Raw genomic sequence first — 15,836 nt, forward strand, 5'->3', positions numbered from 1 at the left:
TTCAACAGTATCTTCTAATGAATGAATGCAAGGGAACACCACCTTCTCCCTCTTCCTCCTCAAGTTATAAACCATTCAAAATATTGACATTTCTTCTTCCTGACCTAATTCTTGCCAGTCCTGAGTAAGTTCACTTTGAGAATAAATTAACCACGCAGATTATAGTTATCCAAGAACAGTACCAGTAGCTACTGGTGTTTGTAGTGTAAATGTTCTCTGCTGATTCACAGACTAATTACCAAATGAAGTCTGTCTCCGAGAGACAGGAATCAGGAAAAGGACCGATGTCCCCAGGTTTGGTCAGGGAGTTGTGTATTAAAGAAGAGTTTAATGGATCAGGGAGGGATAGAGAGCTTTATTGGGGGTAAATTGAAGATAAGGAACAAGACAGCTCAAAGCACAAAGTGATGATGATCAGGTTGTCTCAGGAGGACAGGAGGAAACGGATGCAGAAATACAGAAACTTGTAGACTGAGAGAGACGGGGAGTGAAATGTAAAGTCAGAGGGGTCTGAAAGAACAGATCAGCATTTTAATATTGAGCCATTGTCTGAGGGAGAACCATGTGGGACAGTAAACTGGGTACATTACCATCACCAGGGAAGAGGTACTGAGCACATTGTCAGAGCTTCCATCTGCCGAGTGTTACAAATGCAGCAGCAATGAATATGAAACTGAGACAGGGTTTAAAACAAACTCCAAGATTTATTAACCTCTGCACAATACTTAGAAAAGTAAACAAACCAGCTAAACCGGAGGTTAAGCATTATGCAGCTATCTCGAACAAACAGGCAAACTTAGAAATAAACACGAGGAAATCTGCAGATGCTGGAAATTCACACAACACACACAAAATGCTGGTGGAAACTTAGAAACTGTTCTTAACGAGTTCTCATCCAAGCACAGACTTAAAGTGATAAATTCAAAAGTCCATGAGATTTTTACAGTCTTTGAGGAGAGACTTTACTGCAGCAACAATTCCTCCGAAGAAAATGATGAATCTATCGATTCCACAGCTGGGAGGTACCTTGTTCGCAGAAATCCCGAGGAAATAAAAGGAACTGACTTTTTGTCTGGAGGGTGGTCACTGCACAAACCTTCCCGACCTTGCAGGGGTTTCACTCAAAATGTGCATGCCACAATTCTTGAACAAAGTCAAAAGAAAAAGGTCGATCATTCCCAAGACGGTGAACACCATTAACTTTATCCAATCCTTTGAACTCGGATAACTCCGGTAATGCCTTCACTCTCTGATACTGGACTGTAAGGAAAAAATAAACGTGCAACAAATGAAAACTGGCAGCGATTGCCGAAACTGCCAGCAACAACATTACACAAAAATAAAAATGAGAACTGCGTCACAAACTGCGGCTTGGTTTAAATGTGGTTTGGAACATGCCATCATGTGACATAACACCACCCCACGGTCATAAGACAATTACATCATCCCACTCACAAGACCATTAGATCATCCCACTGTCACGTGTTCAAACTGTGGGTACGTAACATGAGTCCGAGGTCGAGATGGACTTCATCCTGGGGTGTAAGAGAACAAGCTGGAGATGCAGTTTATGAATCAGCATTAAGTTTCTCAAGTTCTCTTGATTGGGAGAATACTCCATTAGATTTGAAATCCATTTGACACTCCTCAGCCCTCTTCCCTAATTGGTCGAAATCCACCTGCATCACACGATAACCTACTTCACTACCAACAGCATCTAATTTTGTGTCATCCACAAACTTAATGATCAAGCCTTGTGCATTTGTATACAAATCACTGATAAAAATACCAAATAAAAAAATCCCAACACTGATATCTACATCACACCACTAATCACCAGCTTCTATAATGGAAAACAATTTTCAACCACTGCCCTCTGCTTTCTTCCTCTGAGCCATTTTTGAATCCCCCTGGAAGCCCCTGGATTCATGTCAGGATCATGTTAAAATAGATAACATTCAATTTCCTATCTACCCTTTTGCTTAGTTCTTCAAAAAAAAACTGAACAATTAATCAAACGTGACTTCCTGTACATAAAGCTATGATGTCTCCTCCTAATCAGATTTTGTCTAATCAAATCCTGGTAGATCCTGTCCATCAGAATTCCCTCCAGTAACTTCCCCACTGTTGATATCAGGCTGTAGTTCCATGGCTTGTCCTTGCTGCCCCTCTTAAGCAACAGACCAACACCCAGCATCACCATGAGAACAACAGAGGTTCCAGTGGGAGGCTCACCATCCCCCTGTCAGGGTAAATGGACAGGGAATATCTGTGGCTTTACCAGCATCACCCACATTCTCAGAACCAGTGCTGAGGAAGTTTTTCATGTTGAGAGATCTCCACTTTTGGATGACTCACTCAACCAGAGTCCTATTTGCTTTCTTTGGGAAGGTGTAAATGATCCTTCAGTGTTATTTCCAACAGAGCAAAGGATATCTCCCCCGTATTGGAAATCAATAATTCTGTTAACTAACGTCACAAAGCCAGCTTTTACATGACTGTTTGTTCAGCCTTACTCAGTACAAACTGAGTCTCATTCCCTCCAACAGTGACTGCACTTAAAGTACTTCACTGTCTGGACCAGAGACTGGTAAAAGATGCTGTGAGATTACAGGTTCTGTTTCTCACGTGGAGAAGTTCACTCTGCCCCCGCTCACAGGAGTTGGCTGAATTTTTCAGTTCCTGTGTGATGTCATTGAAACAATATGAAGAATGTAAAGAGCTGTCAGACACACTCCTGTTCCTGGCACGATGCAACATCAGACCCTGATATCTGAAATAAAGTAGCTGGTGACAATAAGTGTGATGTGCAGGTGTCAGTCAGCTGTCTGGGGATCAACCTGCCCTTCACAAGGAGACTTTCTCTCCTCGAATGTGCCCCTGACCAGATTGTGGATATCAGCCTGAGCTCCTCTGGCTAAATGAGTGGGAGAACTTCTGTGACAAGGTGTGGAATCGAGCCAGAGTTGGAGTGGCTTTCCAGTGTAATTGTGGGACATCTCCATAAGAGTTGTTGTGGACATTGGGAGAATCAAATCCTGGATCATGTGGGTGCTGGTCACAGTGCAGTGAACTCCTAAAGGAGTGGCTATTGCAACACTCGGAGCAGCTGGTGCAGAATGTTTGCAGGAGGTGCTCGGGAAAGTTTGGACAACCGATCAGGATTGTTAATTCCCTGTTCTAGGTTGGAACAATAGTTAAGCATCTTGTTTTCCCACCTTCGAGAACATGCAGTCAATTGATTTAGAGTTTTGAATTTTTTTTCACTTGCAGGTGATTACATCAAGGACACATTAATTGATGCCTTGCAGTTTGTTGGCCTGATGTTGCCATTGGTGAATTTTGTGATAATGGTGTACTTGGTGCACAAGCAGAATATTGCTGAAGGTATGTGTCTTTGTGTAATTTGCCTTTGTGTATAAGCTCCGGTCATCTTTCCAAGTAATTTATGACTAATTTTAACAAAGACATTAATGAAATGAAAAACTTGAAAAATCATCCCCACCCCATCACAGACACCACCCTTCTGACTCACTGTGACCTGTGGAATGAAACTGCATCATTTTCCACACAGTTGTGAAGTGTTGCTTCACAGTGATACCATCTCTTACCTGACTCCAGAGGGATCTTTAGAAGTCGGCTTGAGAGGAAGCTATCTCAGCTGTCTGGTGTTTGACACGTGCTGTTGTTCAACTTCAAAATGAAATCAGCTGAGGAATGAGGGACAGAATCCCCTTTATCCCAGTGATGGTGAGGTGTTTGCATGATAGGTATCCCTCTGACCCTCGATAGAATTCAGTGTTGGGAGGCCTCTCACCGATCTTTCCTGGATATTTGCAATAGTTTTGTTTTCAACAGCACCTTCCAGTCAGTCAGCACAAGGGAACACATTCCCCCTCTTCCTCTCCAAGTTGTAAACTATCCAGGGTTCAAAATATTGGCATTCCTTCCTCATGGCCGAATTCAAGCAAGTCCTGGCTAGGTTCACTTTGAGATCTACTTCATTATACAGACTAAAGTTGTCCAAGAATAGAATCAATGTTTGTACAGTAAACGCCCTCGGCTGTTTCACAGGCAAATTACCAAATGAAGTCTATCACCAAGCCAAGTAAAGCAAGATGAGGGCAGATGACCCCAGGCTTGGTCAGACAGTGGGGTATCAAAGAAAAGCTTGAAGGATTAAGGAAAGTTGGTGAGCTTTAGTGGGGTAAATTCAGAGATAAATAACAATTTGCTGAAAGCTCAAAGATCAAGCTTGCTGAGAAGGAGAGGATTAGAACAGAAATATAAAGGTTTATAGACTGCAGAGAGGAAGGGGAAGTGAGTTGTAAAGTCAAAGAAATTTCTGAAAGTATTGGTGAGCATTGAGCTGTAATCTGAGTGAGAACCAGTGTAGGGCAACAAATCTGAGAAAATGACAATCACCAGGGAAGAAATACTGAGTCAATTGTTGGAGCTGCCATCTGACAAGTTGGATATCCAGATGGACCTCATCCTGGGGTCTGAAAGAGGCAGCTAATGACATACTTCCTGCAGCAATTTAAATGTTCTCCCTATTATGAAAAGCTTCCATTAAATTGGACAGTATCAATCATGAATGCTTTCTGCAAATGTAACACCCTGGAAAAGGTTTCACTGCTAATGTAATGATCTTCCTGTAGAAGCCGTGTTTGGGTTATGGTTAGAGATAACGGGTGATTTGGAATTTGAGCCTTCCAATGAGGGGAATTTGTTTTCGTGCTGTGTGCCTGACACTGAGGTGGTCTGGGTCTTTTGTTCGGCAGCTGATGCAGAGAAAAGATGCCAGAATGGAGAGGATAAAGACTCCAGAAAGGAGAGGACTTTGAGTAAGGCCGGGAATCGCCAAAGCCAGGAGAAATCGATGGAGAATGAGCGAAAGGAAAACCGTGAGCTCCAACTTATGCACATTAGACTGTTTCATTAAAATGGGCCCTTTCCTTTTTGTTTTTCTTTACTAACCATTTAGTCAAATTAACAATTATAAAGCTTAATAGTTTAATTACATATGGTGTACTGTCTGTTAGTTTGTGGTACTGATTTGTAACAGGGTTACAAATCACAAACAGGAGTTTGCCCTCAATTTCAAACACAAAGTATACTGCAGATGCTGTGGTCAAATCAAGATGTACAAAAAAGCTGGATGAACTCAGCAGGTCAGGCTGAAGTCCTGACAAAGGGTCTCGGCCCAAAACATTGACTGCTCCTTTCAACAGATGCTGCCCAACCTGCTGAGTTCATCCAGCTTTTTTGTATGCCCTCAATTTCACATGTTTCGTGGGGGCAAAGATTGTCTTCCCTAGACTTTCATTTTAAAATCTATTTTATTAATGTATTTTTGTTCATCTTCAATAACAATTAAGTCAATATGTCATATATACAATAAAGAATTAAATTAGCAAATAACTGATTAACAAAGCTAAGCAATATATCAATAATAATAAGAGAAAATAAAGTGTTATGAACATTTTTTGAAAGAAAAAGGAGAAAAAAATGAACCCCTACTAACTTAAAAAAAAACCCTAATAACTGAGAAAAAAATAAATAAATAAAAACATTGGGAGCACAACCCTGGAGCTATACATTGTACAAGCTTCGATAGAAAAAAATTATCAAACCGCCAACTCAAATCCACTTAAAAAAAATTGGAAGGAAACCATATTAATTAACTCAAATCAAATGATAGTAGTGGGCGAATGAACCCCACCTTTTCTCAAAATCAAATCGAGGATCGAAAGTTCAACTTCTGATTTTCTCCAAACTAAAACTTAACAGCACGTGAGAGAACCATTGTCTCAAAGTAGGAGCAGAAATTTCTTTCCATTTCAACAAAATAGCCCTTCTGGCCAATGATGTAACAAATGCAATTGCATGTTGGTTAATAGAGAAATACCATGAATATATTGAGGGACTATACCAAATAAAACTGTCAATTTATTAGGTTGTAAACTAATTTTTAAAACTTCAGTAATTGTAGAGAAAATAGACTTCCAAACATGTTTTATTACAGAACATGACCAAAACATATGTGTCAATGTAGCTGTCTCGGTTTTACATTTATCACACTGACTATCAACATTAGAAAACATTTTAGACAGTCTCTCCTTTGTTAAATAGTAAAGATGTACAATTTTAAATTGAATTAGAGAGTGACTGGCACAGATCGATAAAGGGTTAACCAAAAATCCGCAACCTATCTTCTGTTATCAGGGTCATGTTAAGCTCTCTCTCCCAATCTCACTTAATCTTAAGTGAAGGGTAATTGTGCTATTGTAACAATAAATTATACATTTTTCCAATAAACACTTCACTAAAAGATTCATTTTTAAAATAGTACCTAACAGGTTAGAATCTTGTATATGTGGACAATTACTTAAGTATTTTTGTAAGAAGTGTCTGACCTGAAGATATTGCAGGAAATGTGAATATGAGAGAGAGTATTTAGTTACTAATTTCTCAAAAGACATCAATTGGCCATCCTGGAACAGATCCATGAAGGAATAAACCCCTTTATTCCTCCACAAAAGAAAAGTGGGATCACTCAATAAAGGTTTAAATAAATAAGTTTGATAAATTAAACTAAAAAGTTTAAATATTTTAAGATAAAAAATGTTATGAAACTGGAACAGAATTCGTAATGACTGCTAAAATCACCGGATATGAATTTAAAGTAGTAATTTTGGCCAGTTGTACAGGTAAAGAAGCTCCTAATAATGAGGTTAAGTGAAACTGTTTCACAGCATTCAATTCCAAATCAGCCCAAGGCAGTCGTTCATCTCTATCAGCCCATTATAACGAAAAACACCTATAACGTATATTGACAGCCCAATAATACATTCTTAAATTAAGCAAAGCAAGACATCCATCTTTTCTTAATTTTTATAAGTGATATTTAACAATTCTTGGTCTTTTATTATTCCAAACAAATGATGAAATAATAGTCAACCTGATTGAGAAACTTAGTTTAAAAAAAGGGATATTTTGAAATACATATAAAAATTTTGGTAAAATCATCATTTTAACTGCATGAATTTGGCTGACTACCAACAGTGTAAGTAGATTCCATCTACAAAATAATTGCTTCATAAAATCCACTAAAGCAACCAAAATAGCTTCATAAAGGTCTTTATGATTGTTAGTAATAATGATACCTAAATATTTAAATGAGTCCGTAACTCTAAAAGGAATGTCATCATATATAGAAGCAAAATCATTTAGGAGAAATAATTCACTTTTATGAAGGTTTACTTTATATCCTAAAAACTTTCCAAAATCGTTTAATAGTTTCAATAAACTCGGAATGGATTCTTTGTGATTTGAAATATAAACTAAGAGATCGACAGCATAAAGAGAGATCTTATGAACAGTCCCATTTATGAAAATGCCATGAATATAGTAATAGGGCTTTTATATATCATTCTAATCCACCTATTAAAATTAATACCAAAGCCAGATTTCTCTAAAACACTAAATAAGTATTTCCATTCAACTCTGTCAAATGCCTTTTCAGCATCAAGAGAGACAACTCATTGGGGAGTCTTAGAAAAGGATGAATATATAACATTTAACTGTCTCCAAACATTAGAGAAAGAATAACGTCCTTTACAAAACCTGTTGGATCTTGAGAGATAATTTTAACTAGGGGATTCTCCAGCTGATTAGCCATTATTTTTGAGAGAATTTTAGCATCCACATTTAATAATGAACTAAGTCTATATGAAGCACTGTCAGTAGAATCTTTATCTTTCTTGAGAATTAAAGACACAGAAGCTTCATAAAATGTGGGAGGTAACTCACAAAAAAGAATCTTTAAGCATTTCCAACATATATGGAGAGAGCAATTTTTCAAATTTTTTATAAAATCCTACAGAATAACCATCCAGTCCAGATTGCATTGAAAAAATACCTTTCTGAAATTCGCTTTCAATAATAGGAGCATCAAGAATTTGTTGATCTTCAACAGAAATTCCAGGAAAATCGATCTTTTGTAAAAAGGCATTCATTTTAGAGGAATCAACTAGAAACTGAGATTTATAAAGTTCAATATAAAATTTTTGACAATTTTTATTAATATCTTCATAATTACATGCTAAAGTACCATCTCCCTTATGAATTTTTAAAATTTGTCTTTTAGCTCTAGCAGATTTTAATTGAGATGCTAATAACATTATTTTTATCTCCAAAGACATAAAATTGACTTTTCAATTTAAGCAAATTTCTTTCAATAGGATAAGTTAATAATAAATCATATTGTGATTGGAGTTCAACTCTTTGTTTGAATAAATCAATGTTAGGAGAGATTGCATAAATATTATCCAAGTTTTTAATTTGTTTGGAAATCTTAACTAACTCTGTTTTTCTCTGCTTCTTAAGCTTAGCTGAATAGGAGATTATTTGACCGTGCAAATATGGTCTTCCCTAGACTTACACAGCCCACAGAACCTGGGGGTTACAATTGTGGGGATATCATTCAGCATTGATTTCTTTGGCTGCTGTGTGATTGCCCTGAGCATTGAACCAGTGGGTGGTTTGTTTAAGTCTGTGCTAAACTATTGTCCGGAAAAGTGATAATGATACGTGGGTATGGATGCTGCCAGGTTTGAGTGGTAGAGTGCATCCACGGAGTTACTGGTAATGAATGCGTGTGTGTTGAGTGCAGTATGTATTCCTGATGAATTGTTATTTCAACTTTTAAGTACTTTTAATGCTGTAGGGAAAGTTACGATTTTGGGACAGAGATCTGATAAAATGGCAATCACAGACACTGTTTTAGTTCAGACTAGCGCTGACGTAATGGCAGTGGGACTGCCTGGTACTATTGGGGCCCAGGAGAGGGGAGCTGTAGAGTGTCCATACTTTCCGGGAGGAGAAGAGTGCAGGGCAGCGGGCTGAATTCTAAGTTGCGTCTCCTGTAGCTGGGGGTGGAGACTTTAAAGACAGTGTTCTCTCATTTCTGAGGTGTGAGGGGAAGGAGTGTTCAGATTTGGCATGTCTAATGACTCCCCAGTGAAGAGTATTGGCAAGGGTGATGTGTGGGAGCATCGGTGGGTGTCAGACTTGGCAAAAAGATGGGGTGGAATGCAGAGACAGATGAATTGAGAGACAAATATAATCCTCAGTACTGGAATGATGGGTAACATTTCGAGGGGTTGATCTGGTTGGCAGACTGAAGGAGAGCGGCTGCAGACACAGATGTATGATCTCGATCACAACCATCATGGCATCATGATAAGTTGCTGCAAAGTTAAAGGATGGAACTAAGGCATTATTTTTATATTCAGGATGATCTTTCAATGGGAAATTTGGCCGAGATTAGAACCCGGGGTGATGTTCAATAGGAGACAGCCAGATCTGCTGTTAGTTCAGACAATTTTCAGGCAGATTAGATCTCTCAAACTTGAGTGACTGGAGCTGGAAGATGTGTCAATGGGGAATGACTTGGGTGAGAGAGATTTGAACAGGGTGGGAATATGGGAAGGGTGCAAAACAAGAGGTCAACTCAGCACCACTTTCTCAAGAGCAACTGAACATGAACAATAAATACATGACCCAACGGCAACACCTGAATGAATCACAATTAGGATTATATAACCAACCATATAACAATTACAGCATGGAAACAGGCCATTTCGGACCTTCTAGTCCATGCCAAACACTTACTCTCACATAGTCCCACCGACCTGCACTCAGCCCATTACCCTCCATTCCTTTCCTGTCTTTATACCTATCCAATTTTACTTAAAATGACAATATCGAACCTGTCTCTACTACTTCTACTGGAAGCTCGTTCCACACAGCTACAACTCTCTAAGTAAAGAAATTCCCCCTCGTGTTACCCCTAAACTTGTGCCCCTAACTCTCAACTCATGTCCTCTTGTTTGAATCTCCCCTACTCTCAATGGAAAAAGCCTATCCACGTCAACTCTATCTATCCCCCTCATAATTTTAAGTACCTCTATCAAGTCCCCCCTCAACCTTCTACGCTCCAAAGAATAAAGACGTAACTTGTTCAACCTTTCTCTGTAACTTAGGTGCTGAAACCCAGGTAACATTCTAGTAAATCTTCTCTGTACTCTCTCTATTTTGTTGACATCTTTCCTATAACACAGTGACCAGAACTGTGCACAATACTCCAAATTTCTCCGACAAATGCCTTGTACAATTTTAACATTACATCCCAACTCCCATACTCAATGCTCTGATTTATAAAGGCCAGCATACCAAAAGCTTTCTTCACCACCCTATCCACATGAGATTCCACCTTCAGGGAACTATGCACCATTATTCCTAGATCACTCTGTTCTACTGCATTCTCCAATGTCATACCATTTACCATGTATGTCCTATTTGGATTATTCCTACCAAAATGTAGCACCTCACACTTATCAGCATTAAACTCCATCTGCCATCGTTCAGCCCACTCTTCTAACTGGCCTAAATCTCTCTGCAAGCTTTGAAAACCTACTTCATTATCCACAACACCACCTACCTTAGTATCATCTGCATACTTACTAATCCAATTTACCACCCCATCATCCAGATCATTAATGTATATGACAAACAACATTGGACCTAATACAGATCCCTGACGTGTACCACTAGTCACCGGCCTCCAACCTGACAAACAGTTATCCACCACTGCTCTGTGGCATTTCCCATCCAGCCACTGTTGAATCCATTTTACTACTTCCATATTAATACCTAAAGATTGACCCTTCCTAACTAAACTTCCATGCGGAAGCTTTTCAAAGCCCTTACTGAAGTCCATATAGACCACAATCACTGCTTTACCCTAATCAACTTTCCTAGTAACCTCTTCAAAAACTTCAATAAGATTTGTCAAACATGACCTTCCATGCACAAATCCATGTTGACTAATCCTAGTCAGACCCTGTCTATCCAGATAATTATATATACCATCTCTAAGAATTAATTAATTAATTCCATTAATTAATCCACCACAGATGTCAAACTTACAGGCCTGTAATTGCTAGGTTTACTCTTAGAATCATTTTTATACAATGGAACAACATGAGTAATACGCCAATCCTCCGGCACCATCCCTGTTTCTAATGACATTTGAAATATTTCTGTCAGACCCCTTGCTATTTCTACACTAACTTCCCTCAAGTTCCTAGGGAATATCCTGTCAGGACCTGGAGATTTATCCACTTTTATATTCCTTAAAAGCGCCAGTACTTCCTCCTCTTTAATCATCATAGTTTCCATAACTTCCCTTCTTGTTTCCCTTACGTTATGCAATTCAATATCCTTCTCCTTAGTGAATACTGAAGAAACAAAATTGTTCAAAATCTCCCCCATCTCTTTTGGCTCCACACATAGCTGTCCACTCTGATCCTCTAAGGGACCAATTTTATCCCTCACTATCCTTTTGCTATTAATATAACTGTAGAAATCTTTTGGATTTATTTTCACCTTACTTGCCAAAGCAACCTTGTATCTTCCTTTAGCTTTTCTAATTTCTTTCTTAAGATTCTTTTTACATTCTTTGTATTCCTCAAGCACCTCACTTACTCCATGCTGCCTATATTTATTGTTGTTGCCTCTCTTTTTCTGAACCAAGTTTCCAATATTCCTTGAAAACAATGGCTCTCTCAAACTTTTAAGCTTTCGGTTCAACCTAACAGGAACATAAAGGTTCTGTACCCTCAAAATCTCAGCTTTAAATTACCTCCATTTCTCTATTACATCCTTCCCATAAAACAAATTGTCCCAATCTGCTCCTTCTAAATCCTTTCATATCTCCTCAAAGTTAGCCTTTCTCCAATCAAAAATCTCAACCCTGGGTCCATTCCTATCCTTCTCCATAATTATATTGAAACTAATGGCATTGTGATCACTGGACACAAAGTGCTCCCCAACACATACCTCCCTCACCTGACCTATCTCATTCCGTAACAGGAGATCCAACACTGCCCCTTCTCTAGTTGGTACCTCTATGTATTGCTGCAAAAAACTATCCTGCACACATTTTACAAACTCCAAGCCATCCATCCCTTTTACCAAATGGGCTTCCCAGTCTATGTGTGGAAAATTAAAATCTCCCACAATCACAACCCTGTGCTGACTACAAATATCTGCTATCTCCTTACAAATTTGCTCTTCCAATTCTCGCTCCCCATTAGGTAGTCTATAATGCACCCCTATAAGTGTTACTACACCTTTCCCATTCCTCAATTCCACCCAAATAGTCTCCCTAGATGAGCCCTCTAACCTATCCTGCCAGAGCACTGCTGTAATATTTTCTCTGACAAGCAATGCAACACCTCCCCCTCTTGTCCCTCCAATTCTATCACACCTGAAGCAACGAAATCCAGGAATATTTAGTTGCCAATCACACCCCTTCTGCAACCATGTTTCACTAATAGCTACAACATCATATTTCCAGGTATTAATCCATGCTCTAAGCTCATCCACCCTTCTTATATTACTCTTAGCTTTAAAATAAATCACTGACATATCGAGTGAAATTTGTCAATTTGTGGAAGCAGTACAGGACAAGACATAAAAATTGCTTTGAGTTATAAAAATAAATACAGACAGACAGACAGACATACTTTATTGATCCCGAGGGAAATTGGGTTTCGTTACAGTTGCACCAACCAAGAATAGAGTAGAAATATAGCAAAATAAAACCCGAAATAATTAAATAAACAGCGGAAGATGAATTAAAGGAGACACTGGATGAAGGCGAGGAATCCCGAGGATCTAAATCACCAATTAACAGTGATTCTCCCCAGCATCATCTGCCCACATCCACATAAAATGTTCCAGCATGTGGACTGTTCAGCCTGCAACCTCATGGAGTTCAGTTTTCAATTTGAACCAGAACACTGTCCGATGCCATTGAACAGCTGGAAACAGTGATGTTGTGATTCTCTGCATCAGAACAGGTTGTACTGTCAGACATGGAACTCAGTCACTGGCAAAATGTTTAATTGCAGTCCTCTAGGTCACTGGGATAATTCAGCAGAACTGATTTACAGTAACCTGATATCCCATCCACTGGATGTACACACGGACAAACTACAGGGTACCTGTCATTTCCACATGTGATGCCTGTTGGTCAGTAAGTTATCAAATGTAGTGTTTGCAGGGGGAACCAGAAGATGCTTTTGGTTCCTCCCTGGTCTCTCCACTTGTTGCCAGTGTGTGAGAGCTCCCTGAACCTCCTTCAGTCCAATGCTTGAATGTCTGGTCCAGTTCTGAGCTGGTTGATTGCCTCATGTTCGGACACTGAATATCACAATGAACCTGACCAAGCCCGGGTTCATCTCTGTTCACTGCAGCACTTCATTGATGCAAGTTTTGAATAAGTTGTGCAGATTGTAACTCAGGGGGATTACTACCATCAGGGAGGAGGCACAGGAGCATGAAGACACACATTCAATGATTTAGGGACAGCTTCTTCCCCTTCTCAGCTTGCTCCTGCCCCACTGAACTCATTCCTGCATATCTGGACACTGTCTTATCCCCCCTTGTTCAATCTCTTCCTACCTATGTTCGTGACACTTCTCACGCTTTGAATTTTTTCAATGCTTTTAATGCTTTTAAGGCCCCCATGGCCTTATTTTCACCATGGACGTCCAGTCCCTATATACCTCCATCCCCCACCCGGACTCAAAGCTCTTCGCTTCTTTTTGGATTCCAGATGTAACCCCCTGGGTCACCTCAGGCTCGCTCAGCTCATTCTCGTCTAGGGGGAGCAGCCTTCGGCCCCGCCAAACTGGGTAATCAGCTGGTGTGGATGCTGTGTGATGTCCCCGCCTCGCCAAAGAACAAACAGGACACCATATGTGATTAAATGATTACAGTTTATAAAGATTACTATAACTGATTAATAACCATACAGTATATATGAAGGAAATGAAAATAAAGAAAAGGCGCCAGACTTATCAAAGTCCAAACCACTTCGTGCACAACTGTTGGAGCTCAATTACTGAAGTCTTCTGGCCACCATTCGATCCCCTCCGAACTCCTCGACTTGCAGCTTAGGACCACCCGAAGTGGTCAACCAAGCACATCTAGCTTCGTCTCCTCTCCTCGGGGTACCTCCTGACCTTGGACCCCTGCTTGGGGTCCATTCCTCACCCAGTTTACAGCATCACGTCGTCCCTCTCTCACCCCCTAGCGCCGATCTCCCCAAAAGTCCGCCAACAATAGCTTACGGACTCAGAAGAAAGAACAACATTAATCCCAATTGGTTTACAAAGGAATACAATTTTCGTTATCAGTAAATTTTAACCCAAGCAAGCTTCCAGCACTCTCTCGCAACAAAGAAGCATTCCTTCTTTTAACAAAACAAAGAAGCCATTTTGATTACATACACAGTAACAAAGAAAAAGAAGAAACCCCCTTTAAACAGACCTAACCAAGTCTCCCCTACCACCACTCTCCTCCATCTAGCGGAATTAGTTCTTAATCTCAATAACTTCTCCTTTGGCTCCTCCCACTTCCTCCAAACCAAGGGTGTAGCCATGGGCACCCGCATGGGTCCCAGTTATGCCTGCCTTTTTGTTGGCTTTGTGGAACAGTCCACGTTCCAATTCTATACGGGTATCAATCCCCCTCTTCTCCTTCGCTACATCGACGACTGCATTGGCGCTGCCTCCTGCACACATGCTGAGCTTGTTGACTTCATTAACTTTGCCTCCAACTTTCACCCTGCCCTCCAATTTACCTGGTCCATTTCTGAGACCTCCCTCCCCTTTCTTGATCTTTCTGTCTCCATCTCTGGAGATGGCTTATCTGCTGATATCTACAATAAGCCTACAGACTCTCACAGCTACCTGGACTATTCCTCTTCCCACCCTGTTTCTTGCAAAAATGCTATCCCCTTCTCACAGTTCCTCCGTCTCCGCCGCATCTGCTCTTAGGATGAGGCTTTTCATTCCAGGACGAAGGAGATGTCTTCCTTTTTTAAACAAAGGGGCTTCCCTTCGTCCACCATCAACTCTGCTCTCAAACGCATCTCTCCCATTTTCTGCACATCTGCCCTCACCCCATCCACCCGCCACCCCACTCGGGATAGGGTTCTCCTTGTCCTCACCTACCACCCCACCAGCCTCCAGGTCCAACGTATAATTCTCCGTAACTTCCGCCACCTCCAACGGGATCCCTCTACCAAACACATCTTTCCCTCCCCCCACTTTCTGCTTTCCGCAGGGATCGCTCCCTACGCGACTCCCTTGTCCACTCGTCCTCCACCATCCCTTCCCACCAATCTCCCTCCTGGCACCTGCCCTTACACTTCCTCCCTCACCACCATTCAGGGCCCCAGACAGTCCTTCCAGGTGAGGCGACACTTCACCTGTGAGTCGGCTGGTGTGGTATACTGCATCCAGTGCTCCCAGTGTGGCCTTTTATATATTGGTGAGACCCGACGCAGACTGGGAGACCGTTTCACTGAGCACCTACGCTCGGTCCACCAGAGAAAGCAGGATCTCCCAGTGGCCACACATTTTAATTCCATGTCCCATTCCCATTCTGATATGTCTGTCCATGGCCTCCTCTACTGTCAAGATGAAGCCACACTCAGGTTGGAGGAACAACACCTTATATACCGGCTGGGTAGCCTCCAACCTGATGGCATGAACACTGACTTCTCTAACTTCCGTTAATGCCCCTCCTGCCCTTCTTACCCCATCCCTGACATATTTAGTTGTTTTTTTTCTCTTTCTCTCCACCCTGTTCTCCATCTCCCTCTGGTACCCCCCCACTTTCTTTCTCCCGAGGCCTCCCGTCCCATGATCCTTTCCCTTCTCCAGCTCTGTATCACTTTGGCCAATCACCTTTCC

The 15,836-nt window shown here is 40.7% G+C and overlaps 1 protein-coding gene across 2 annotated transcripts in view; it reads left to right on the forward strand.

Annotated features, from left to right (window-relative positions):
* The window catches only part of LOC140719038 (uncharacterized), a 167,297-nt gene that overhangs the window by 106,070 nt on the left and 45,391 nt on the right, over positions 1-15,836 (forward strand). For both annotated transcript variants that reach the window (XM_073033394.1, XM_073033402.1), the window contains 2 exons: positions 3,274-3,387; positions 4,785-4,907. In XM_073033394.1, coding sequence (XP_072889495.1) covers positions 3,274-3,387; positions 4,785-4,907 — 237 coding nt within the window. The remainder of the gene's footprint in view (positions 1-3,273; positions 3,388-4,784; positions 4,908-15,836) is intronic.

This window comes from Hemitrygon akajei, chromosome 2 (genome assembly GCF_048418815.1).
Source record: "Hemitrygon akajei chromosome 2, sHemAka1.3, whole genome shotgun sequence".
Taxonomy (NCBI): domain Eukaryota; kingdom Metazoa; phylum Chordata; class Chondrichthyes; order Myliobatiformes; family Dasyatidae; genus Hemitrygon; species Hemitrygon akajei.